At 49.8% G+C, this 21879-nt stretch overlaps 2 protein-coding genes and 1 long non-coding RNA gene across 3 annotated transcripts; 2 read left to right on the forward strand and 1 right to left on the reverse strand.

Annotated features, from left to right (window-relative positions):
* Window positions 1–202: 202 nt before the first annotated feature.
* On the forward strand, window positions 203–4430 carry Bckdk (branched chain keto acid dehydrogenase kinase). The gene is made up of 12 exons (XM_090358059.1): window positions 203–298; window positions 660–1171; window positions 1298–1366; window positions 1459–1569; window positions 1838–1885; window positions 1964–2083; window positions 2376–2474; window positions 2657–2730; window positions 3053–3181; window positions 3261–3350; window positions 3739–3897; window positions 3990–4430. The coding sequence occupies exons 2-12, from the start codon at window positions 980–982 to the stop codon at window positions 4132–4134; spliced, it is 1236 nt and encodes a 411-aa protein (XP_090214185.1). The 5' UTR covers window positions 203–298; window positions 660–979; the 3' UTR covers window positions 4135–4430.
* Window positions 4431–8052: 3622 nt separating this feature from the next.
* LOC150046254 (uncharacterized) lies at window positions 8053–9139 on the reverse strand. Its single transcript, XR_016539653.1, has 2 exons — window positions 8837–9139; window positions 8053–8180 (listed from the first exon to the last, which is right to left on the reverse strand). It is a non-coding gene; the product is annotated as an uncharacterized LOC150046254 (long non-coding RNA).
* Window positions 9140–9231: 92 nt separating this feature from the next.
* On the forward strand, window positions 9232–21845 carry Kat8 (lysine acetyltransferase 8). The gene is made up of 11 exons (XM_090358063.1): window positions 9232–9442; window positions 11101–11175; window positions 11252–11427; window positions 16737–16790; window positions 16885–17049; window positions 17843–17932; window positions 20468–20608; window positions 20704–20797; window positions 20889–21039; window positions 21182–21336; window positions 21666–21845. The coding sequence occupies exons 1-11, from the start codon at window positions 9232–9234 to the stop codon at window positions 21728–21730; spliced, it is 1377 nt and encodes a 458-aa protein (XP_090214189.1). The 3' UTR covers window positions 21731–21845.
* The last annotated feature ends 34 nt before the right edge of the window (window positions 21846–21879 follow it).

Raw genomic sequence — 21879 nt, forward strand, 5'->3', positions numbered from 1 at the left:
CCCCAGGGATTCCCAGTTTACAGAGTGGTAAGCAGAGTTCTAGACAGGCCCCAGGGAACTCAGGGAACCGGTGGTCGGAGCTATACGATTTATCTGAAAGGCCCGGAGCTGGGGCACAAAACCAGGACCCGCTAGAGGATGGGCAGCGAGTCCTCTGTGTTAAACTACAACTCCCAGGAGGCACCGGGCGTCCACAGCCGGCGCGACGTCACCGCAGGAGAGGGCGCAGGCGGCTCGGTGGCCCGGCCAGCCGACTGGGCGGCTCCGCTCGGACCCGGGCCCTGGCTCTGTCCGCGCGGTAAGTGGAGAAACCCTGGTCGAAGGACCTGGAAGGCGGAGGCCCCGCGGCGCACGTCGTCTCAGCCTCACCCGCTGTGCAGGAGTGCGCATGGGCGGGGGGTTGGCATCTACCATATGGGTGGGGGGAGGTCGGGGCCGGACCAAGTGGCTCCGCGGATGGAGGGGGGACGTGAGACGGGGCTCCCCGGGCCGCAGCCCGCCCTCCGGGACACCGCGCCGCGTCGCGCGCAACGCTAGCCGGGCTCCCGGGCTCGGGTCCGGGGGCCACCGAGGAAGAGAGGGGGGAGGGGGGCCAGCCCCGCCCCCTGGGCGTCCAGGACCCGAGGGAGCCAACGTGAGGCTTTCCCCGTCCCCACCAGGTAGACGCCGAGACGGCACGAAATGAGATTGCCCAGGCCCCGCCTGAGTGTCCTCGGAGGTTGAAGGCACCGGAGGCTGCCCCAGGGCGGAGGGTGCTTGATCCCCACGTGGAGAGGGGCCCTCAAACGACCCTGCTTCCAACTCCGCTCCCGTAGATGGGAGCTGCCTTCCAGGGACTGAGCTTGTCAGCACCCTCCATGGAACCTCGCTCCTGAAAGCAGGGAGGAGCCCTTACCCATCCACTCATTTTACCCCATCTTGGGGTGGCCTCCATCTGGTGGGGTCTTCAGCCTAGCCCGCCCAAGGAGAAGAACGGATAATGCTGGCGTCGGTGCTGCGGAGCTGCCCTAGGGGCGGGCTTCCATTTCGGCCCCTCTTGGGGTCCACACTCTCACTCCGAGCCCGGTCCACGTCAGCGACCGATACACACCATGTAGAGATGGCCCGGGAACGCTCCAAGACTGTCACCTCCTTTTACAACCAGTCAGCCATCGATGTGGCAGCAGAAAAGGTGAGTGGCTGGGAATGGAGAGTGGGGGTCAGGACCTCGAGTGAGTGTCCAGGGAAAGGTGACCGAGCCAACTTAAGGGCAGGGTGTTGGGAGAGTCAGTACTCAAAGTCCCAACTTCCTCTGCAGCCCTCAGTACGTCTCACTCCCACCATGATGCTCTATTCGGGTCGATCTCAGGATGGCAGCCACCTTCTGGTAAGCTTCCAGTCTCCCTTCTAACCTTTGGCTCCTGGAGCTCCAATCAGCCACGTAGGCCTTGGCCTTGCTCATCCCTCTTTTTCTTGCAGAAAAGTGGCCGCTACCTGCAGCAAGAGCTGCCAGTGAGGATTGCTCACCGGATCAAGGGCTTTCGTAGCCTCCCTTTCATCATTGGCTGCAACCCCACCATACTGCACGTGGTAAGATGGAGAGGACCTAAGACTAGTGTGTACACTGCCCAAGGGCAAACTGGGAGCCCAGGCCCAGAGTGGCAGAGGCTTGCCTGCTGCAAAGTATCAGGGAAATGCTGGGCTAGGATCCAAAGCCCTCAGAAACCAAGGCTACACTTTTCATGGAGGCTGGACTGATCACTTTGGGCGTTTGAATAATGTGCACTGGGTTGTATGGTGATCTCTACAGAAAGGCATACATGGCAGCCCAGTGAATTCCTCTGCTTCTTCCTTGCAGCATGAGCTGTACATCCGGGCCTTCCAGAAGCTGACAGACTTCCCTCCGGTGAGGCTGGGCAGAACAGGGTGAAGGGCTGAGGAGTCAGAGCTGAACTATCTGTGCTCATAATGTTGTGACCTGCAGATCAAAGACCAGGCTGACGAGGCCCAATATTGTCAGTTGGTGCGACAGCTGCTAGACGACCACAAGGATGTGGTGACCCTCTTAGCTGAGGGCCTGCGTGAGAGCCGGAAGCACATAGAGGTTAGGCACAGAGGAGGGGAGGGTTGGAATGGGGCACAGGATCTGAGGCCCCCTTTTTTTTTTGGTCAGGCATGGGCTTCGAACTTGGCCTGGGCGCTGTCCTGAGCCCAGGCTAGCACCTGAACCACAGCGCCACTTCCAGTTTTCTGGTGCTTAATTGGAGATAAGAGTGTCATGGACTTTAGTGCCGGGGCTGGCTTTGAATCTCAATCCTCAGATCTCAGTCTCCTGAGTAGCTAGGATTACAGGTGTCAGCCACCAGTGCCTGGCTCTGAGGCCTCATTCTTACCAGGATGAAAAGCTGGTCAGATACTTCTTGGACAAGACGCTGACTTCAAGGCTTGGGATTCGCATGCTGGCCACTCACCACTTGGCGCTGCATGAGGACAAGGTGGGGTTTGGATCAAAACCTGAGATCTGTTTGTGAAAGTTAAGGGGGATGGAAGGGAGAGGAAACTGAGTCAGAGGACCCTTTGGGTTAGGGATCTGGGCTAAGGGCCTTGTAGAAGTTACACTTGGCAGCTGGGGTGGGGGTGGAGGTGTTTCTAGTTCTGACCTTCTTTCTCTTGCCAGCCTGACTTTGTCGGCATCATCTGCACTCGTCTCTCACCAAAGAAGATTATTGAGAAGTGGGTGGACTTTGCCAGGTGAGGCTAGGAGGTTCTTAGTTAAGAAGGTGGAGGCCTTAGGGCAGGGAAGGCTTCCGCCTGCATCCTTGTTTGACACAAGGTCTAGCCGAGGCTCTCTGAACTGAGCACTAAAACCATCTTAAACCTGGTACTTCTTTGCAGTGGGCTGTCCTGTGCAGGTTGGGGCTGCTCAGTAGTTCTCTTGGCTCCCATTCACCTGTTGCCATTAGTACCTCAGTTGTGAAGAGCAGGAATGTCTGAGCATATTGGAAAATGTCCCTTCGGGGAGTGGGATCCCTTCCAGCTGAGAATGGTTTCTGAACCCTCCTTCAACCCACAGGCGCCTGTGTGAGCACAAATATGGCAACGCTCCCCGCGTGCGCATCAATGGACACGTTGCCGCCCGTTTCCCCTTCATCCCTATGCCACTGGACTACATCTTGCCCGAGCTACTCAAGAATGCCATGAGGTGGGTAGGCTGGATACACTGGGTGGGGGCAGACAGAAACTGAGGTACCACTCCCTACTGGTCTTTGCTCATCTCACAGAGCCACGATGGAGAGTCACCTGGACACCCCATACAATGTCCCAGATGTGGTCATCACCATCGCCAACAATGATATTGATCTGGTCATCAGGTTTGCCCTGAGTGGAGTGGGGCTGGGGGCCCATTGGGCTTGGGCAGTTTCCGACTTGCTCTACCAGTTCAAGCTAGAACCTGCCCGACTTGGGACTTGGACTTTGGTCATCAAAGTTATTCTCCTGTTTTGAGATTCCCAGGAGCTGAAGGTTGATGGCTCTGCCTCAGTTGTGGAACTGAGGGGCCTGGAGTTTGGCAGCTCTCTGCTGCTGGGCTGAGGATAAATGTCAAATCCTGTGAAGTGGCCCAGGCAGAGGCGGGAAGGAGAAAGGCAGGACCAAGGCTCTTTGGAGGGAAGGAATGGGAAGTGAGGCTGAGGCGTGCATGCTAAGGGCAGTAGGATCCTATCACACCCGAGCTGAGCCTTGTTATTGGCATCTTGCCAGGATTTCAGACCGAGGTGGAGGCATTGCTCACAAAGACCTGGATCGGGTCATGGACTATCACTTCACCACAGCCGAGGCCAGCACCCAAGATCCCCGGATCAGCCCCCTCTTTGGCCACCTGGACATGCACAGTGGCGGCCAGTCAGGACCCATGCACGGGTGAGGCCCCATCTAGCCAGGATGGTGGGGGGGGGAGTGGGGGAAGGGTGCTCAGGCCTCTAAAGGGCCCTGTCCTTTCCCTCTGCCCCTAGCTTTGGCTTCGGGTTGCCCACATCGAGGGCCTACGCGGAATATCTTGGCGGGTCCCTGCAGCTGCAGTCTCTGCAGGGCATCGGCACGGATGTCTACCTGCGACTCCGCCACATCGATGGCCGGGAGGAGAGCTTCCGAATCTAACCCAGTAGTCTGTGACCTGCCTGCCTGGATCCTTACTCCCTTCCAGGACCTTCGTGGTCAAGCAGGGACCACTCTGCTCCACATATTGCACCTGGGGTCTCTGGGCCCCAAACAGACAGACAGACATGGAGAAGGCGCCACTCCTCCTCAGTGGGGCCGCTACTTCCTTCCCTTGAAGGCAGGAGAGGAAGAAGTCGAGACCCCTGAGGCCTCTAATGCTGGCTCTGTCATTCTCGCTCCTGGGGAAGCCCTACTTTGACCTGCTGTTTGTTATTAAAATTTCCATTTTGAATGCCCTTTTGGGCCCTGGTGTGGGGAAGGCAGATGAACTTTTGTTTCTGCCTCTCTCAGGTTTGCTGGGCCGTGAGGTTTAACTGGCTCATGGCCCAGTCTCTCTTAACTGTTCTTAGAACCCAGCAGACAGCAGTAGAATTGGCCCAGTGTCGCTTGACTATTTGGTTTAGCAAGAACAGGGGTGACTTCAGTAGCTTCACTTAACAATCATTTAACAAATGTTTCTGGTTCCCTGACATTACTGGAGAAGCAAGTAGCTTCTGGTGCCAGTTCTGGTTTTTCCTGGCAGTGACAGGTTTCAGAGGTGAAGGTCACCAGACGGGGCAACTTCCTGGGCCACCTGATTCCTGACGCAGTGTCTGCCAGCTGTCTGCTGCTGCCAGCAGAAGGAACACAAGACTGTACACTGGACTGCCCAGCAGACTTGAGTGTCGCACAACAAGGAAAGGGGGGTGGGGCATACTGGAGAAAGCAGGGAGTTGAGCAAAAGTAAGTAGCTAGATGGTAGATAGACTTTCGGTCAGACTTGAGGTTGAGCTTCTTCTGAGAAGTATTAACTCGCTGGGCATTGGTGACTCATCCTAAAAAAAAAGCCTAACTACTCAGGAGGCTAAAATCAGAGGATCAAGGTTTTGAAGCCTGCCCAGGCAGAAAAATCTGTGAGACTCTTAATCTCCAATAAACTACTTAGGAAAAGCTGGAGGTGGTGCTATGGCTCACATGGTAGAGTGCTAGCCTTGAGCAATAAAGCTCAGGGACAGTGCCCAGGCCCTGAGTTCAAGCCCCAGGACCGGCAAAAGAGGAGGAAGGGAAGAGGAAGGAGAAGGAGGAGGAGGAGGAGGAGGAGGAGGAGGAGGAGGAGGAAAAAGTAAACCTCCAGATGAGATTTTAACTGGGGCCACTCTACTGATTTCGTCAGGGAAGGAGAGCAGAACTTCCATGTTTCCCCTTCACTGGCTTCAGGGCAGAGCATAAAGCCAGAGAGGTTGGTGGCAGCCAGCAGGCACAGGTCTTAGCACATGGGCCTCATTTTAGAGGAAGTAGGGAGCCATGGATGAGTTTTAAGCCAGGAAGCAATGTTTCAGGATGGGTTCCGAAGAAGCTAATCATGAGAGGATTTGTATCTCGAGTGTTGTATTCAAGTGCTCCCAGGCCTGTCTAAGGATGTGGCTCAGTGATACGGTGCTCACCAAGTGTTGAAAGAGGCCCTGGGTTCAACACCCTAGCACTTCAAAAAAAAACAAACAAACAAAAAGTTCTGAGTGGAAGTAAAAGAAACAAGAAAAGGGAAGGAGAAACCAACCTAGTATGTGATCTCTGTTGAAAGTCTAGAGGCAGTGATTGGGTCACACCTGTAATTCCAGCAGCATGGGCATCCAAAGCCAGCTTAGACAAAAAACAAGTCACCAGCTCAGCCAGGGGCTGGGCTGGCACCTGTCATCGCAGGGAGATCAATGTATGAATTAGGATGATTGTGATCCAACATGGCCTGCGCAAAAACAGGAGATCCTATCCCTAAAATAACTAAATCAAAAATAGCTGGGGGAAGGGGGGTTGGCCTAGTGGTAGAGTGCTTGCCTAGCATGCACGAAGACCCAGGCTCGATTCCTCGATACTACATACATAGAAAAAAGCCAGAAGTGATGCTGAGGCTCAAGTGGTAGAGTTCTAGCCTTGAGAAAGCCCAAGGACAGTGCTCAGGCCCTGAGCTCAAGCCCAGGACTGGCAAAAAAAAAAAAAAAAAGAATGGGTGGGGGTGGAGGGCAGGATTTTGGCCTAGTGGTAGAGTGCTCGCCTAGCATGCATGAAGACCAGTTTTTATTCCTCCCTGATACCACATCCATAGAAAAAGAGGGAGATGGTGTTGTGGTTCAAGTGGTAGAGTTCTAGCCTTGAGAAAGCACAAGGACAGTACTCCTGCCCTGAGTTCAAGCCCAAGGACTGGCAAAAAAAAATGGCTGGGGGCATGAATTGAGCTAAGACTACCTATCTAGCAAGTATGAATCCCTTGGTTCAAATCCAGTACTGTTGGTGGCTCACCTCTGCAATCCTGGAGATTGTTCTGGAGGATTTTCTTTCAAAGCCAGTCCAGGCAACAAAGTCCACAAGATTCTGCCTTCAAAATAACCAGCAAAAACCAGAGCTGGAGGCTTGACTCATCTGATAAAGTACCAGCTAAGCAAGAGTGGGGGGAAAAAAAAGGAACTACCAGGGGAAAAAAAACAGATGTGTACAGAGCCAGTAATGTATGCTTTACACACACACACACACACACACACACACACACACACACACACACGGACATTAACTACTCTAGGGCCGGTGGCTAGTGGTTCATGTCTATAAGTCTACCTACTCAGGAGACTTGAGATCTGAGGATGGTGGTTCAAAGCCATCCCAAGAAGGAAAGTCCATGAGACTTTTTTTTTTTTTTTTGCCAGTCCTGGGGCCTGAACTCAGAGCGTGGGCACTATCCTTGAGTACTTTCTCAGCTCTGCCAGTTGAACCACAAACCATTTCAGGCTTTTTCTGTGAATGTGGTACTGAGGAATTGAACCCAGGTCTTCGTGAATGCTAGGCAAGCACTCTACCACTAGGCCACACCCCTGGCCTTCCCATGAAACTCTTTTATCTCCAGCTAACCACCAGAAAATCAGAAGTGGCACCGAGGCTCAAAGTAGTAGAATATTAGGCTTGAGTAAAAAAAATTCAGGGACAGCACCCAGGCTCTGAGTTCAAATCCCATGACAAACAAAAGCAACAAGCTCAAAGAGATCTGCATTTAGTCTCTGTAGTCGAATAGTTAGACTTGTAGGTAAGTACTGGTGCTTTTGTATTCAGGGTACGATTATGAAGAGACTGATGCAGTGACCCTCCTCAGGCCTAGGTTTATCCTTATCGAAGAGGTATCTAACCTAACTTTACATGTTTGGTGAAGTGTAAAGTTCTCAGAAGTCAGAATCAAGTGAAGCAACACCTTTGAAGGTGGGAGGATTGGAGTTTGAGATGGCATTACAATTTTGTTTCTTATCTGATTTTTATTTCTTCTGTTTCTGCTGCCAGACACCTGTATTCACTCCCCCATGCCAAAAAAAAGGGAGGGGGGAGAGGGGAAACAACCCTTATTTTCCAAAGGCCACATTTCCAGCCCTTCCCACTGCCATCTATGGATTCCTAATTCTCCAGGCATTTTCTGAGCTGTAATCTCTAGGCCTTGAGGATTACATCCATCTCTTAGAATACCTTTTTTCTCTTTCTCTCTCTCTCTTAGACTACTTTTTTTTTTTTTTTTTGCCAGTCCTGGGCTTGAGCTCAGGGCCTGTGCAGTGTCCTGGGACTTTCTCAAGGCTAGAGCTCTACCACTTGAGCCTCAGCACCACTTCTGGCTCTTTTCTATATGTGGCACCAAGGAATCGAACCCGGGCTTTCATGCATGCTAGGCAAGCACTTTAACCACTAGGCCAAACTCCTGGCCCCTCTTAGACTACTTTTAAGCTCAATAACCAAAGATCTTTTGGAGAATGACTAAAGTGTACATTTCCTGGGTACTTGTTTGGCCTAAAATTTGTTGTATACATTACTGGGTCTATACAGGAGGAAATCCAATTCGACAGAGGCAAGGAGTGAAAGACAAAGGTTTATTTCCCTATACTGTTTGATCAGATGAGGAGGACCTGGCTCCAGGTAGCTCATGCCTGTAATCCTGGATACTCAGGAGCCAGCGATCTGAGGATCTTGGTTTGAAGCCAGCCCTGATAAGGAAGTACAGGAGACTTGTGTCCAATAAAACTACTCAGAAAAAGCTGGGCGCAGTGCTTTGGCTCACATGGTAGAGTGCTAGCCTTGAGCAAAAGAAGCTCAGGGACAGTGCCCAGGCTGAGTTTAAGCCCCTAGACTAGCTCTAAAAAGAAAAGAAGATAAAAGAAAAAGATGAGATTTTTCATCCCTAATCCGAACGTGCCATCTTGCCAGATGACTGATTTAACGGCAGTTTACATAAGAGATGAGAGATTACAGACTACCAGATACCTTCTTCTTAGGTACAGATTTGTAGCCAAATGATTGCATATCTAACCCTAACCTCAAAGGCAAAGATTGTGTCCTCAAGTCATTCCTGTTAGTTGTATGGCTGTGGTGCCGTTTCTGAAATAATTCTCAAATGACAGGCTGGAAGGAGTGGCTGACACTCCGTGCTCCAGGCTCTGGAGCTCACAGTCTAAGAAAAAGAAAACAAAGCAAGTATGACTGTGAACCAAGGTCATGTGGAGTTCAAAGGGAAGCTGGGCATGATCTCAGTGCTGGTCCTCACAGACAGCGGTTTAACTCCGATGAAGTTGGTTCTGTATGCAGATCATTTTACATACACACACAGCTTGTTGAACCCCTAGCCATTCTCACGAGCCCTCACCTGAATACCACCTTATGCACTTGAATCCTCAGTCACTGCCAAGACACTCCATGGAGCATCCTTTGCTTTAGCAGCTGTGAGCGACCTGAGCTAGGCCGGCCCAGTGAACAGCTTGTGGGGGTGAGAACCCCTAAATTATCCCGACGTCCGGCAGCCAGGAGAATGCTCCCGCTCTCCCCTGGGAAAATCTGCCTCCGCCCCTCGCCATCACTGCACACTCATCCTAGTCTCACCTCTGTCCTAATCCTCCAGCTAGCAGCAACACCATTACTCGGCCCCGTGAACCAATAAAAACCGGCCACGTCACAGACCCCACCCACCCAGGGGTCAGAGATTCCGCCCCGGAGGTAAAGACGACGCGGGCGCTTGGTTCTGACGTCACTTCCGCTACCGCGATGGCGGCACCGGGAGCAGCGGCGGCGGTTGCAGCAGCGACCTCGGGGGTTTTAGGAGAGAGCGAACCCGGACCCGGGGAGAATGCAGCGGTCGAGGGAACTGCTCCGTCTCCGGGACGAGTCTCTCCACCGACTCCGGCACGCGGCGAACCAGAAGTCACGGTGGAGATCGGGGAGACCTACCTGTGCCGGCGACCGGACAGCACCTGGCGTGAGGGCGGGGCCCAGGGCCGGGGGCGGGGCTCTGGTGGGTGGGGTCTGGGGACGCGCCCTCCGGGATGGTGAAGAATGGCCTGGGCGGGCTGGGGGCGGGTCTTAGTGAAAGAGCCTGGCCCCGCGGGTGGGCGGGCACTGGGAAACCCAATCTTAGTGTGCGCCGAGCACCCGTTCCACTTCTCTCCCAGGTAGCGTTAGGCTCTGGTATCTTTCTTGCTCACTCGACTCCCTCTCTGATTTTTTTTTTCTCCTTTTGTCACTCAGAGCAGCACTAGCAAAGCGGATCTTCCAAAACATGAGATTAAATTTCTCCTTCGGTTACATGCCATTGCCGTCCCTGATCTTCAAACTAGATCCCGTTCTTTTCTATGGCAAAGGTCGTTCTTGGAAAAGACAGACTAGGCCTTTCGACGATCATAGATGCCCTTCCTTTGGAATTCCTTATCTTCTCTTTCTTCTGGTGACCCGACTAACTCCTGTTTGGCTTTTAATTTCATCTTCCTCGTGATTCTGTGTTTGTTTGTTTATTTGGCTGACTTATATGTTTTTGGTGCCATTTCTAAGACTTGAACTCAAGGTCTGGGCACCATTCCTGAACTTTTTTGTACAAAGCTGGTGCTCTGCCACTTGAGCCATAGCTTCACTTCCAGTTTTTGGGTGGTTGGAGATAAAAGTCTCATGGACTAGGCTAGCTTTGAACCTCAATCCTTAGTTCTCAACACCCTGAGTGCCTAGGATTACAAGCATAAGTCACTGGTACCCAGCTGATCTCAGTATTTTTGACTGCCCCCTCCAGGCAAAAGTCACTTGTTTTAGTGTATAAGTTCCTGTAACATTTTTTCATACTTCATCCATGGCATATAGAAGATGTTGTAATCTTTTGTTTGTAGGAGTTTCTTGTGATTCATTACTGTTACCTCTGTATCCAGCAACAAACACACTGGTAGTTAGACATGCAGTGGTTGCCTTACTGGATAAGGCCTGCCATGTAGGCATTATCTTACCCTCTGAGATGGACACTATCATCCCTATTTTGCATATAAGGAAACTGGGCCTCAGCAAAAATAATTTGCTCAATTACATATAGTTAATATATGGAGAGCTAGAATTATATATAAACTAAGTCTTTCAATCTAGAGTTAGCTCCAGAAACTTCCAAATGAATTGACTAAGTAAAAAGAGCACCAAATTTGGAATCAGAATTAAACTCAGTCCTAAGTATTAGCTCCTATCTTCAAATCTGTGATCAAAGCCTCTTTTTTTTTTTTTTAACTCATCCGCAAAAAACAGCCCCAACCTAGTTCTCCTCACAGGGTTGTGTTGGTGATTAGGTTGACAGGGATGTGGACAGATTAATCTAGAAAATGTCCCCATCCCCATTTATTGAATCTCCCTCATTCTAGCCCAGCCCTTCTTTTTTTTTTTTTTTTTTTTGCCAGTCCTGGGGCTTGAACTCAGGGCCTGGACACTGTCCTTAAACACATTTTGCTCAAGGCTAGTACTCTGCCACTTGAGCCACGGTGCCACTTTTGGCTTTTTCTGTGTATGTGGTACCAAAGAATGGAACTCAGGGCTTTGTGCATGCTAGGTGAGCACTGTACCCCTAGGCTAGCCTCCTGACCCCTCTAATCCTTCTTTTCTTTTCCTTCACAGATTCTGCAGAAGTGATCCAGTCTCGAGTGAATGACCAGGAAGGACGAGAGGAGTTCTATGTACACTATGTAGGCTGTGAGTTCTGTGGGGCTCCTGGGCCTGAGTGGGAGAGGAAGTGACAAGGCAGCACCCTCATGGCCCATCCTAACAGTTAACAGGCGACTGGACGAGTGGGTAGACAAGAACCGGCTGGCGTTGACCAAAACAGTGAAGGATGCCGTGCAGAAGAACTCAGAGAAGTACCTGAGTGAGCTGGCTGAGCAGCCTGAGCGCAAGATCACTCGTAACCAAAAGCGCAAGCACGATGAGATCAACCATGTGCAGAAGGTCCGGGTCCTATCCCTTCTCCAGGGCCCAGAGGCCCAGCTACCCCTGCCAGGTCTCTTAGGCCCCCTGGGCCACAGTGCCAAAGCCACAGCAGTGCCCACTCCTTATGTTCTTGCCTTGTGTTACAGGGTACATAGTGTAGTTGGTTCTTCATAGGTGAGAAAACTGAGGCTAAAGGATAAAAGAGCTTGGCTACAGACTCATAGCCATAATTACATAGCTAGAACTAGAACTCAGGCCTCCTATTCTAATAGCCTCTTTTGTCTCCTAATGGCTGTGTCATATTAAGCCAAACCACTTGCAGTCCAAAGGGAGGGAAGAGAATGGATGAATGATATTGGGGATCTGGCTGTTGCCAGACATCATGCTGAATACTGTAAATATATAATGTCATCAAATCCTCCCTAAGAATCTAGCACCACAGGGATAATTATTTCTTTATGTAAATGAGGAAGTAGGCTCAGAGAAGTTAAGTAATGTGCCCAAGGTCACACAGCTAAAAAGGTGGGCTGGAATTAGAATAATTATGCCAAACATTACTGGTCTGTGTGCCAAAGTATTAAGCTAAATATTTCAGTACATGATCTCATTGATGTTTCATGGCAGCCCTGTGAGGTAAGCATTATTATTATTCCCCATTTGCAGAGGAGGCACAGATGAGTATAGAAACCTGGTCAGGAATTGGACCTGTCAACTAGATTGTCTGTCGTAATTCAGAGTGGGCCTTGAATCATGATTTTGATATATCCTATACATTTCCAGCATTTGTCTTCAAAAACAGTTTTGTTTGTTTTTTGCTAGTCCTGGGGCTTGAACTCAGGTTCTGAGCACTGTTCTTGAGCTTCTTTTGCTCAGTGCTAGCACTTTACCACTTGAGCCACAGCGCCACTTCTGGCTTTTTCTGATTACGTGGTACTGAGGAATGGAACCCAGGGCTTCATGCATACTAAGCAAGCGCTCTACCAGTAAACCACATTCTCAGCCAGCTTATTTTGATTTTCTTTTTGTTTTTGTCTGTCATGGGACGTGAACTCTGGGCCTGGGCACTGTCCCTAAGCTCTTAAGCTCAAGGGTAGCACTCAGCGCCACTTCTGGTTTTCTGGTAGTTAATTGGAGATGAGTCTCCAGGACTTTTATGTCCAAACTGGCTTTGAGCCTTGATCCTCAGACCTCAGACTCTTGAGTAGCTAGGATTACAGGTGTGAACCACAAGTGCCTGGCTTGGTTGTTTTGTTTTTGAGATAGGGTCTCCCTATGTTGTTCAAATTTGCTTTGAACTCAAAGTCTTTCAAATCTTTAGCCTTCCAATGCTGGGATTACAGGCCTGTGGTACACTGTACCTGGCTATCTGGATTCCTTTCACCAAGTTAGATAGCCACTAGGAGGCTTCTCTTCCTTGACACCTGTGTGTGTCACGTGTGTGTGTGTGTGTGTGTCTGTGTCTGTCTGTCTGTCTGTGTGTCCCTGTGTGTCCTGGGGCTCAAGCTCAGGACTTTTGTTCTGTCCATGATCTTCTTTTTGCTCAAGGCTAGCTAGCACTCCACCACTTGAGCCAAAGCTCTACTTCTGGCTTTTTTTGGGTAGTTCAGTCGAGATAAGAGTCTCACAGTTTTCTCCTTTTCAGATTGGCAGGAAAGATCCTCAGATCTAAGGTCTTCAGATTTCAGCCTTCTCAGGAGCTAGGATTTACAGGTGTGGGCCACTGCTGCCTGGTCTGTCCCTTGATTTCTAAAATGAGGAGCACAAAGCAGAACAAGATTTGGCAGACTTCAAAGGCATCAAATGGTCTTAGTTTTTGATATGGAAGTTGAGTCTTTCTCAGCCCTCAGTGTGTGCCATGTAGCATTAGTTCTCACACTGTAGGACACTGCCAGTGAGTACGTTATAAAATTAATTCAGTGGTTTCTCTAATTTCTTTTTTTTTTTGCCAGTCCTGAGCTTGAGCTCAGGGCCTGAGTACTGTCCTTGGACTTTCTCAAGGCTAGAGTTCTACCACTTGAGCCACAGCACCACTTCTAGCTTTTTTCTATGTATGTGGTGCCGAGGAATCGAACCCAGGTCTTCATGCATGCTAGGCAAGCACTCTACCACTAGGCCAAACTCCCAGCCCCTCTAATTTCTTTTTTCATTTTGGTTAGTTGTGGGGCTTGAACTCAGGGCCTGGCCACTGCCCCTGAGCCTCTGTGCTCCATCAATATTATCACTCTACTACTTGAGCCATAACACTATTTCTGGTTTTTTTTGTGGTTTATTGAAGATAAAAGAGTCTCACAGACTTTTCTGCCCAGGCTGGCTTCAAACTGTGATCCTCAGATCTCAGCCTCTTGTGTAGCTAGGATTACAGGAATGAAGCACTAGCACCTGGATAACATTTACATTTTTAAAAAGGAAATAGTTTAAGATTAAAAAAAATAAGCAGGGATGGGAGTTTGGCCTAGTGGTAGAGTGCTTGCCTAGCATGCATAAAGACCCAGGTTCCATTCCTCAGTACCACATATATAGAAAAAGTTGGAAGTGGTGCTGTGGTTCAAGTGTAAAGCTCTAGCCTTGACAAAGCCCAAGGACAATGCTCAGGCCCTGAGTTTAAGCCCCAGGACTAGAAAATTAAAAAAAAAAAAAAAAAAAAGGCAAGCATATTAAAGGTAAGTATTGTTTTGGGAGGATTTTATTTTACACACATATGTACAAAGGTGTGTTCAGATCTCAGCTGGTTTACGGTGCCAACTGTGTTGCTTCTGTGGATATGGTAAGAAACAAAAATATCTGAAATACTGTGCCCTCCCAGCCTAAGGCAGCACTCTCCCATTCGATGCGCTAATGAAAATAATCTAGAGGTCTGCTGTTCATGACAGGACTACTGTAGCCACATGAAGTAATGGAGCATTTGAACTATGTCTAGTGTGATCAAAAATTACATTGAAAGTCTCCTTGAGCTTGAATCTAAGGGCCTGCATGTGACTAGTAGTGGCTCCTCTGCTGGACAGATCGAAGGTCCTGTTCTCCCAGGTTTGTACAAAGATGTACCTCTACACTCGCAGTCAGCAGTGCAGATGGTAATGGACCAAGCAGAGGTGATAGAACCCCTAATAAAGCAACCAGCAAGTTTCTTCAGAGCTTAATTAATGTTGAATTGTAAATAAATTGCAGCCTTTAAGAAAAAATAGTGTTTTGTAGTTCTTTAATACATCCATAGAAGGATGCTTTGTGATAATTGAGAAGTGCTATTTAAATAGATGTATGTGGCTTAGTGGTAGAGTGCTTGCCTGGCATACATACATGAAGCCCTGGGTTCGATTCCTTAGTACCACATAAACAGAAAAGCCAGAAGTGGTGCTGTAGCTTAAGTGGTAGAATGCTAGCCTTGAGCAAAAGAAGCTAAGGGATAGTGCCCAGACCTTGAGTTGAAGCCCCCAGGACTGGCAAAAAGTAAATAAGTAAATAGATATAAGGAAGAAAAAAATCTTTCCTCCACATTCCTCTCCCTTTATGCTTAAAACTAGATCAACTAAGGACTTGTGCCCAACTTTGCTGAGTTTCAGTTCTGTGACCTTGGGCAAATGACTTTGCCTCTTTGTGCCTCAGTTTCCTCTTTTGTTATACTGGTAGTAATAAGCACTCTTGTTTCTAAGACTTATTGTGAGGACTCAATGAAGTAATGTCTGTGGAGTTCCTGACATTTGGAATAAATGGCATCTGTCTAGTCCCCAAGGGCAAGTGACCTCACCATTCTGCCTGTTACTATTCCATGAAATTGAAATAAGAATGCTGTAACAGAGGCCATACAGGCAGACAGCTTTGTGGAGGGGGTGTTCTGGCTAAAGCATGTCTCTGTTCTTGACTCCAAGGCAAGTACTCGTTTATGCTTTATGCTCTTGTAGTTCTCCAGCAGTGTCTGGCTGTGCTGTGAGTGTGACAGGTGACCTTTAGTTTGTTCTTAGAGAACTTGAAAAGTGAAAGAACTTTAGGTAAAGGATCTTGTGTTTACCACTCCTGATGTGGGATGGTGAGAGGGTTTTTCCAGATGGAGGGAATCTGGTCAGACTTCCTGGAGAGGTTGGGAAGGACTTTGAGCCTTGAAGGGATGGGAAAAGAACATAATAAAAACAATTGCACATGCTGCCTCACAAAGCCCTGCTGTGTCATGGAATGCACTTTACCCAGACTTGATGCCAGCAGTGTGAGAAGGTACATGTGCAAAGAATGGCATTTGCAAAGACAAAGCCCAGCAAAAGAGGAGCTAGAAGATGGTTGAGGGGCTGAAACAAGACAAGTGAACCATCCAGACCTAAAGTCCTGGCAGCAACTCTTGGGAGTGGGTGGGGGGAGACTTTCAAAGAAACTGGCCCCAGTGATACCAAGGAGGCGAGAATCAACATCTGCTCTATAGGGCTTGGCCCCCAGCTGGATGTCTGGCTGAGCAGAAGCCTTAACAGCCCAGTTTTCAGTCTTAGGCGGTTGGTTGGGTTCAGAGGCATATCTCCAGTGTGAGGAAACAGGAGGACCAGGGGAAAATAGAAGACTTTTCTGGACACAGAACATCTGTTGTCCTGTGGGAAGACCCTCTGGGAGCAATCCCCCAACAGGTTGTAGCCCAGATGTGGGACTCAGGATGGAGGTCCAAGCACATTGATTAGGGTGTCAACATCAGTTCTTTTCTGGGCATGGAATTTAGATCCATTAATCTATCTGAGTCTGCCCACAACTTGGTCAGAGCCACACTGCTAATTGTACAGCTGAAGCTGTTGTCAACTCAAGGACTGGAACAAGACCTGCTGCTGTCTGTTCATACTTCAGGGTTCTCTGGATGTGTAGATAGGCTGGCACACTGGATAGGAGCTGGAATTAGCCAGCTTAAAACTAAGTAAAATAGCCAGGTACCAATGGCTCACGTTTGTAATCCTAGCTACTCAGGAGGCTGAGGATTGTGGTTGAAGCCAGCCATAACAGTAAGTGTATGAGGCTTATCTCCAACTAACCACTAAAATAATAATAATAATAATAATCCCCCACAAGTGGAATTGTGGCTGAAGTGGTAGAATGCTAGCCTAGAGCTCAGGGTCAATGCCAAGGTCTGAGTTGAAGCTCCAGGACTGGCTTCCCCCCCACCTCCACTCCCCATCCCATCCCCCCAAAATAAAAAAGAAAACCAAACCAAACCAAGTAAAACTAATGGGCTATTTAGATGGTTATTACTGTCACTTAGGAAATGAGGTCTGAAAAATAGTAGAGAAGCAATATGGTCCTAGAACAAGGGAGGCCCAACCTGGCTGCCATGTTTACTCGTTTGTATCCACTTCTTTCCTTCCCAGACTTATGCAGAGATGGACCCCACAACGGCAGCTTTGGAGAAAGAGCATGAAGCGGTAAGCAAGGATAGAACTACCATCTGGGCACTCATTCCCCTTCCCTTGTCTTTGCCTAGCCCTATACTGCCCCTCTCCTCCCCACTGTCTGCAGATCACCAAAGTGAAGTATGTGGACAAGATCCATATTGGAAACTATGAGATTGATGCCTGGTATTTCTCGCCGTTCCCTGAGGACTATGGGAAACAGCCCAAGCTGTGGCTCTGCGAGTACTGCCTGAAGTACATGAAGTATGAAAAAAGCTACCGTTTCCACCTGGTAAGGCTGGGCCCAGCTTGGCACAGACAGGCACCAAAACTGAGGGTAGTCTAACTGTTAGACACTCATGCCCAGAGTCGCCCAAAGTTTAAGAGACCTGCATTTCAGGGTGACTTTGACTGACTCTCTGCCCAGGAATTGTATGGAATAGGAACAGCTGTCTCTCGGTTGTCCTTTATGCAGGTCTAGCAAAAAGAAAAGCTGTGAGCAATGGGGACTTGATGGGAAGAACCCTCTGTGGCTGCCAGGGATAGGGTACTTCTTGCTAGCACATGAGGTGTTTCTCAAAATGTGGACTCAGAGGCAAATGTATGTAGTTTAAGAAAAACCAGGCTACCAGGCTCACAGCTATATTCGTAGCTACTGAGAAGGCTGAGATCAGAGGATCACAGTTCGAAGCCAGCCCAAGCAGGAAAATCCACGAGACACTCATCTCCAGTTAATTCAAAGGCGGGTTGGGGGGAGGGGTGGCTCAAGGAGTACAGTGTTTGCCTTGGGCAAAAGTGCCCAGGTCCTAAGTTCAAACTCCAGGCTCATGCTGCCTACAGGTAGGTCAAGGTAAAGTTGAGTTCAGGTAGCTGGGTGACACCCAAGCACATGAGCAACCTGTCTGTGCCAGGCTGGGAAAGAGATCCTGTTTCCAGATGAAGAGAGAGGAGAGGATCACTCCAAAGAAGAGTGATTGAGCACAGGGCCTGCAGATAGGGAAAGAGCGGCAGGGAATTGCTCCAGGTCCTTTACACCTAGCAGAAAACTTGAGGGTCCTGAGTCTGTGCTTTCTCCCTGCCCCCAGGGCCAGTGTCAGTGGCGGCAGCCCCCGGGGAAGGAGATCTACCGCAAGAGCAACATTTCCGTGTATGAGGTAGATGGCAAAGACCATAAGGTGAGCTGGCAGCCTGGTGCTGAAGGGCTGCCTGGCTGACTGTCCCTGCCACCACCTGGCAGTGTCCAACACCAGGTGTGTTTCTGTGAGGCAAAGGCTTGTGGTTGGAGCGGAGTGAACACGTGGGCCTGTGCCACTAGCCTCAGGCCTGGTCTCCTTTGTCTCATAGGCCTTCTCTTCTGATGGGGTTGCTCAGATTTGGGTTGTTGGGCTACTCTGAATGGAGGCTGTCTTGCCCCAGGCCACTCTGGAACAGCTTTCTCTTTCTGAAGGAAGGTGTTTGGTGTGTCTGGGAGGGAGCTGCTTTGTGTTTGTGGCTTTGGCTGGCTGAGTTCCTTGTTCTGGCAGAGTGATTTCCGTGGGGCGGGGGAGGCCTGGTCAGTCTGTGAGACCTCACCCTGTGTCTGGTTTCCCTCTGCAGGGAAAAAGGCAGGCCTGGGGGCAGCCCCTAGTTTGGGTTGCCCTCCTGTCACTCGGGGCTGACCTTAGATAAGCTAGTTTCCTTTGATCTGTTCTTGTTTCCTCATCTCTAATATAGGAGTCATAATGATTTACCTAGTCTACTTGTTGGTGGAAAAAATGAGACTGCAGGTATCTAGAATATCACACTTGGGTAGCACCTGGGTAGGTCATGCTTAGAAAACATAAACTTTGGTGGTAATTAATTACCTGGGCCACTAGGCTTTCTATGCTGGGGGAATTCCCATTCCCAGCCTGCCACTTGGCAGCCCGGCCCTTGCCTGCCACCCTGCTTTTCTGAGCATACGCTGGTGCTGAAGGAAAGGACTCACGGGGCCAAGAGCCTGGCCTAGTGGTAGAGTGCTTGCCTAGCATGCACGAAGACCTGGGTTCCATTCCTAAGTACCACATATATAGGAAAAGCCAGAAGTGGTACTGTGACTCAAGTGGTAGAGCTCTAGTCTTGACAAAGCCCAAGGACAGTGTTAAAGGCCCTGAGTTCAAGCCCTAGGACTGGCAATAATAATAATAATAATAATAATAATAACAACAACAACAAAGTAAAATATACTTATAAAAAATTCAAAAAGATAGGCTGGGGGCCAGGAGTTTGGCCCAGTGGTTAAAGTGCTTGCCTAGCATGCATGAAGACCCGGGTTCGATTCCTTAGTACCATATATAGAAAAAAGCTGGAAGTGGTGCTGAGGCTCAAGTGGTAGAGCTCTAGCCTTGAGAAAGTCCAAGGACAGTGCTCAGGCCCTGAGCTCAAGCCCAGGACTGGCAAAAAATAAAAATAAAAAATAAAATAAATAAATAAAAAGATAGGCTGGGAGTTTGGCCTAGTGGTAGAGTGCTTGCCTAGCATGCATGAAGACCCTGGTTCAATTCCTCAATACCACATACAGAGAAAAAGCTGGAAATGGAGCTGTGGCTCAAGTGGTAGAGCTCTAGCCTTGAAAAAGCCCAAGGGCAGTGCTCAGGCCCTGAGTTCAAGTCCCAGGACTGGCCAAATAAATAAATAAGTAAACAAAAAAAAGGCCTCCCACTGGCAAGGTGGACATCTTACAACCTCCAGGGAACACTGCCCTGAGCTTCCTGATCCACCCATGGCCAGTGAGCCAGTGGAGACTGTCAGCAGCCACCAGCTTTCATGCTTAGCCTGGTGCCAGGTGCTGGAGCCCAGCAATGAAGAAGGCGGAGGTCACATGCCAGTTGAAGTTCCTTCCCTGGCACTCATCAGTCATGGAACTTCCTCCAAGTAGCTGCTCACCTCTTCTGAGCCTCGGTTTCCTGTTTTGAATCATACTGTCCAAAGGTTGAACTAGAAACCAGGTGCCAGTGGCTCATGCCTGTAATCATAGCAAGTCAGGAGGCTGAGATCTGATGAATGCAGTTTGAAGCTAACCCAGGCAGGGGATTCTATGAGACACTTGTGTCCAGTTAACCACCAAAAAAGTCAGCAAGGGAGCTATGCTCCAATTGGTAAAGTATCAGCCTTGAGCAAAACTGAAGAATAGCACCTAGGCCCTGAGTTAAAGCCTCTGTACTGGCATACACACACACACACACACACACACACACACACACACACACACACACGGATTGAATGGGATTGTACATGGGAAATGCCTAGCCTATACTTAGCCCTCTAAAAGGGCAGCTCTTTAGCCAGGCACTGGTGACTCACGCCTGTAATTCTAGCATCCTAGCTACTCAGAAGGCTGAAATCTGAGGAGCACAGTTCAAAGCCAGCCAGGACAGGAACGTCTGCGTGACTCTTATCTCCAGTGAACCACCAGAAAACTGGAAGTGGAGCTGTGGCTCAAAATGACAAAGTGCTAGTCTTGCACTAAAGAGCTCGGGGACTCCCAGGCCGGAGTTCAAGCCCTACAATTGACAAAAAAAAAAAAAAAAAAAAAAAAGGAGAAGGCCATAGCCATGATTAGCCCGGCTTGACCAGAACTTGAGTGCTAATAGCTCTTGATTTTCAGATTCCTCAGCTACCAACTGTTCCTCCTCGGCTAGATGAGGGCAGCATTCTGCCTGCTGACCCCCTTTCTACCTTCCCACCCCCAGATTTATTGTCAGAATCTGTGTCTGCTGGCCAAGCTTTTCCTCGACCACAAGACATTGTATTTTGACGTGGAGCCCTTCGTCTTTTACATCCTGACTGAGGTGGACAGGCAGGGGGCCCACATCGTTGGCTACTTCTCCAAGGTACTGGGTGTGGAAGTCCAGGTTGAGGGGAGGGAAAAAGGGGGGGTAACCTTGAGCCCCCCCCCATATAAGTCCTAAGCACCCACCCCTTGCAGGAGAAGGAGTCCCCCGATGGAAACAATGTGGCTTGCATCCTGACCCTGCCCCCTTACCAGCGCCGTGGCTACGGGAAATTTCTCATTGCTTTCAGTGAGTGCTTCTTGGCCTGTCTAAGGGGGACAGCTGTGGTGCCGGGTTTGGGGGTGGTGGGTCCCTCAGACTCCTCTCCCATTCCTGCCAGGCTATGAGCTATCTAAGCTGGAGAGCACAGTAGGCTCCCCAGAGAAGCCGCTGTCTGACTTGGGCAAGCTCAGCTACCGCAGCTACTGGTCCTGGGTCCTGCTGGAGATCCTGCGAGACTTCCGTGGCACACTGTCCATCAAAGACCTCAGGTGAGGGTCCTGGATCTAATCCTGCCCGAGGACCTTGTGAGAGCCACACATGAACCCTCTGGCACAGGGTTAAGATGGGCCGTGGATTCCGCCTCCTTGGCCTGTTTGCGCTCGCCACTATGTGCTTCAATCCTTCCTACAGCCAAATGACCAGCATCACCCAGAATGACATCATCAGCACACTGCAGTCCCTCAATATGGTCAAGTACTGGAAGGGCCAGCACGTGATCTGTGTCACACCCAAGCTGGTGGAGGAGCACCTCAAAAGCGCTCAGTATAAGAAACCACCCATTACAGGTGGGTGGGGGGGCTAGGGCTCTGTGTGTGTGTGTGTGTGTGTGTGTGTGTGTGTGTGTGGCACGCACGTGTATGCACCATGGGAGGGAGGAGGGGTAAGTGTAATGGCTAACAGCTAAACCTCCTGGTTCTTTGGTCCCATGATTCCAAACCAGTTAGACCAGCTCTCAGGACTGAAGCCTAGGGCTGGCCACTCATTCCTGGACTTCCCTGCCCCCTCCCCTGCCCTTGTGTTCTCACCCGGAGGAGGTGAAACCTGGCCCCAGAGCAGCAGGTGTGTGGCCTGGGTGGGCGGCCCTGCCTGCTGCTCAGGGCTCTTCTCCCCACAGTGGACTCTGTCTGCCTCAAATGGGCTCCGCCCAAGCACAAGCAAGTCAAGCTCTCCAAGAAGTGAGCATCAGAGCCCTCGCTGCTGCATCCAGGGCCTGTGCCTCCCTGCCCTGTAAATAATGTACAGACCTGTTTCTTCTTCTTCTTCTTTTTTTTAATAAAGTAAATTCTGCTGGTGACTCTGGACTTGCTGAGTGGGAGGGAGACGCCAAG

The sequence above is a fragment of the Megascapheus bottae genome, chromosome 25 (assembly GCF_031878675.1).
Source record: "Megascapheus bottae isolate mThoBot1 chromosome 25, mThoBot2.hap1, whole genome shotgun sequence".
NCBI lineage: Eukaryota > Metazoa > Chordata > Mammalia > Rodentia > Geomyidae > Megascapheus > Megascapheus bottae.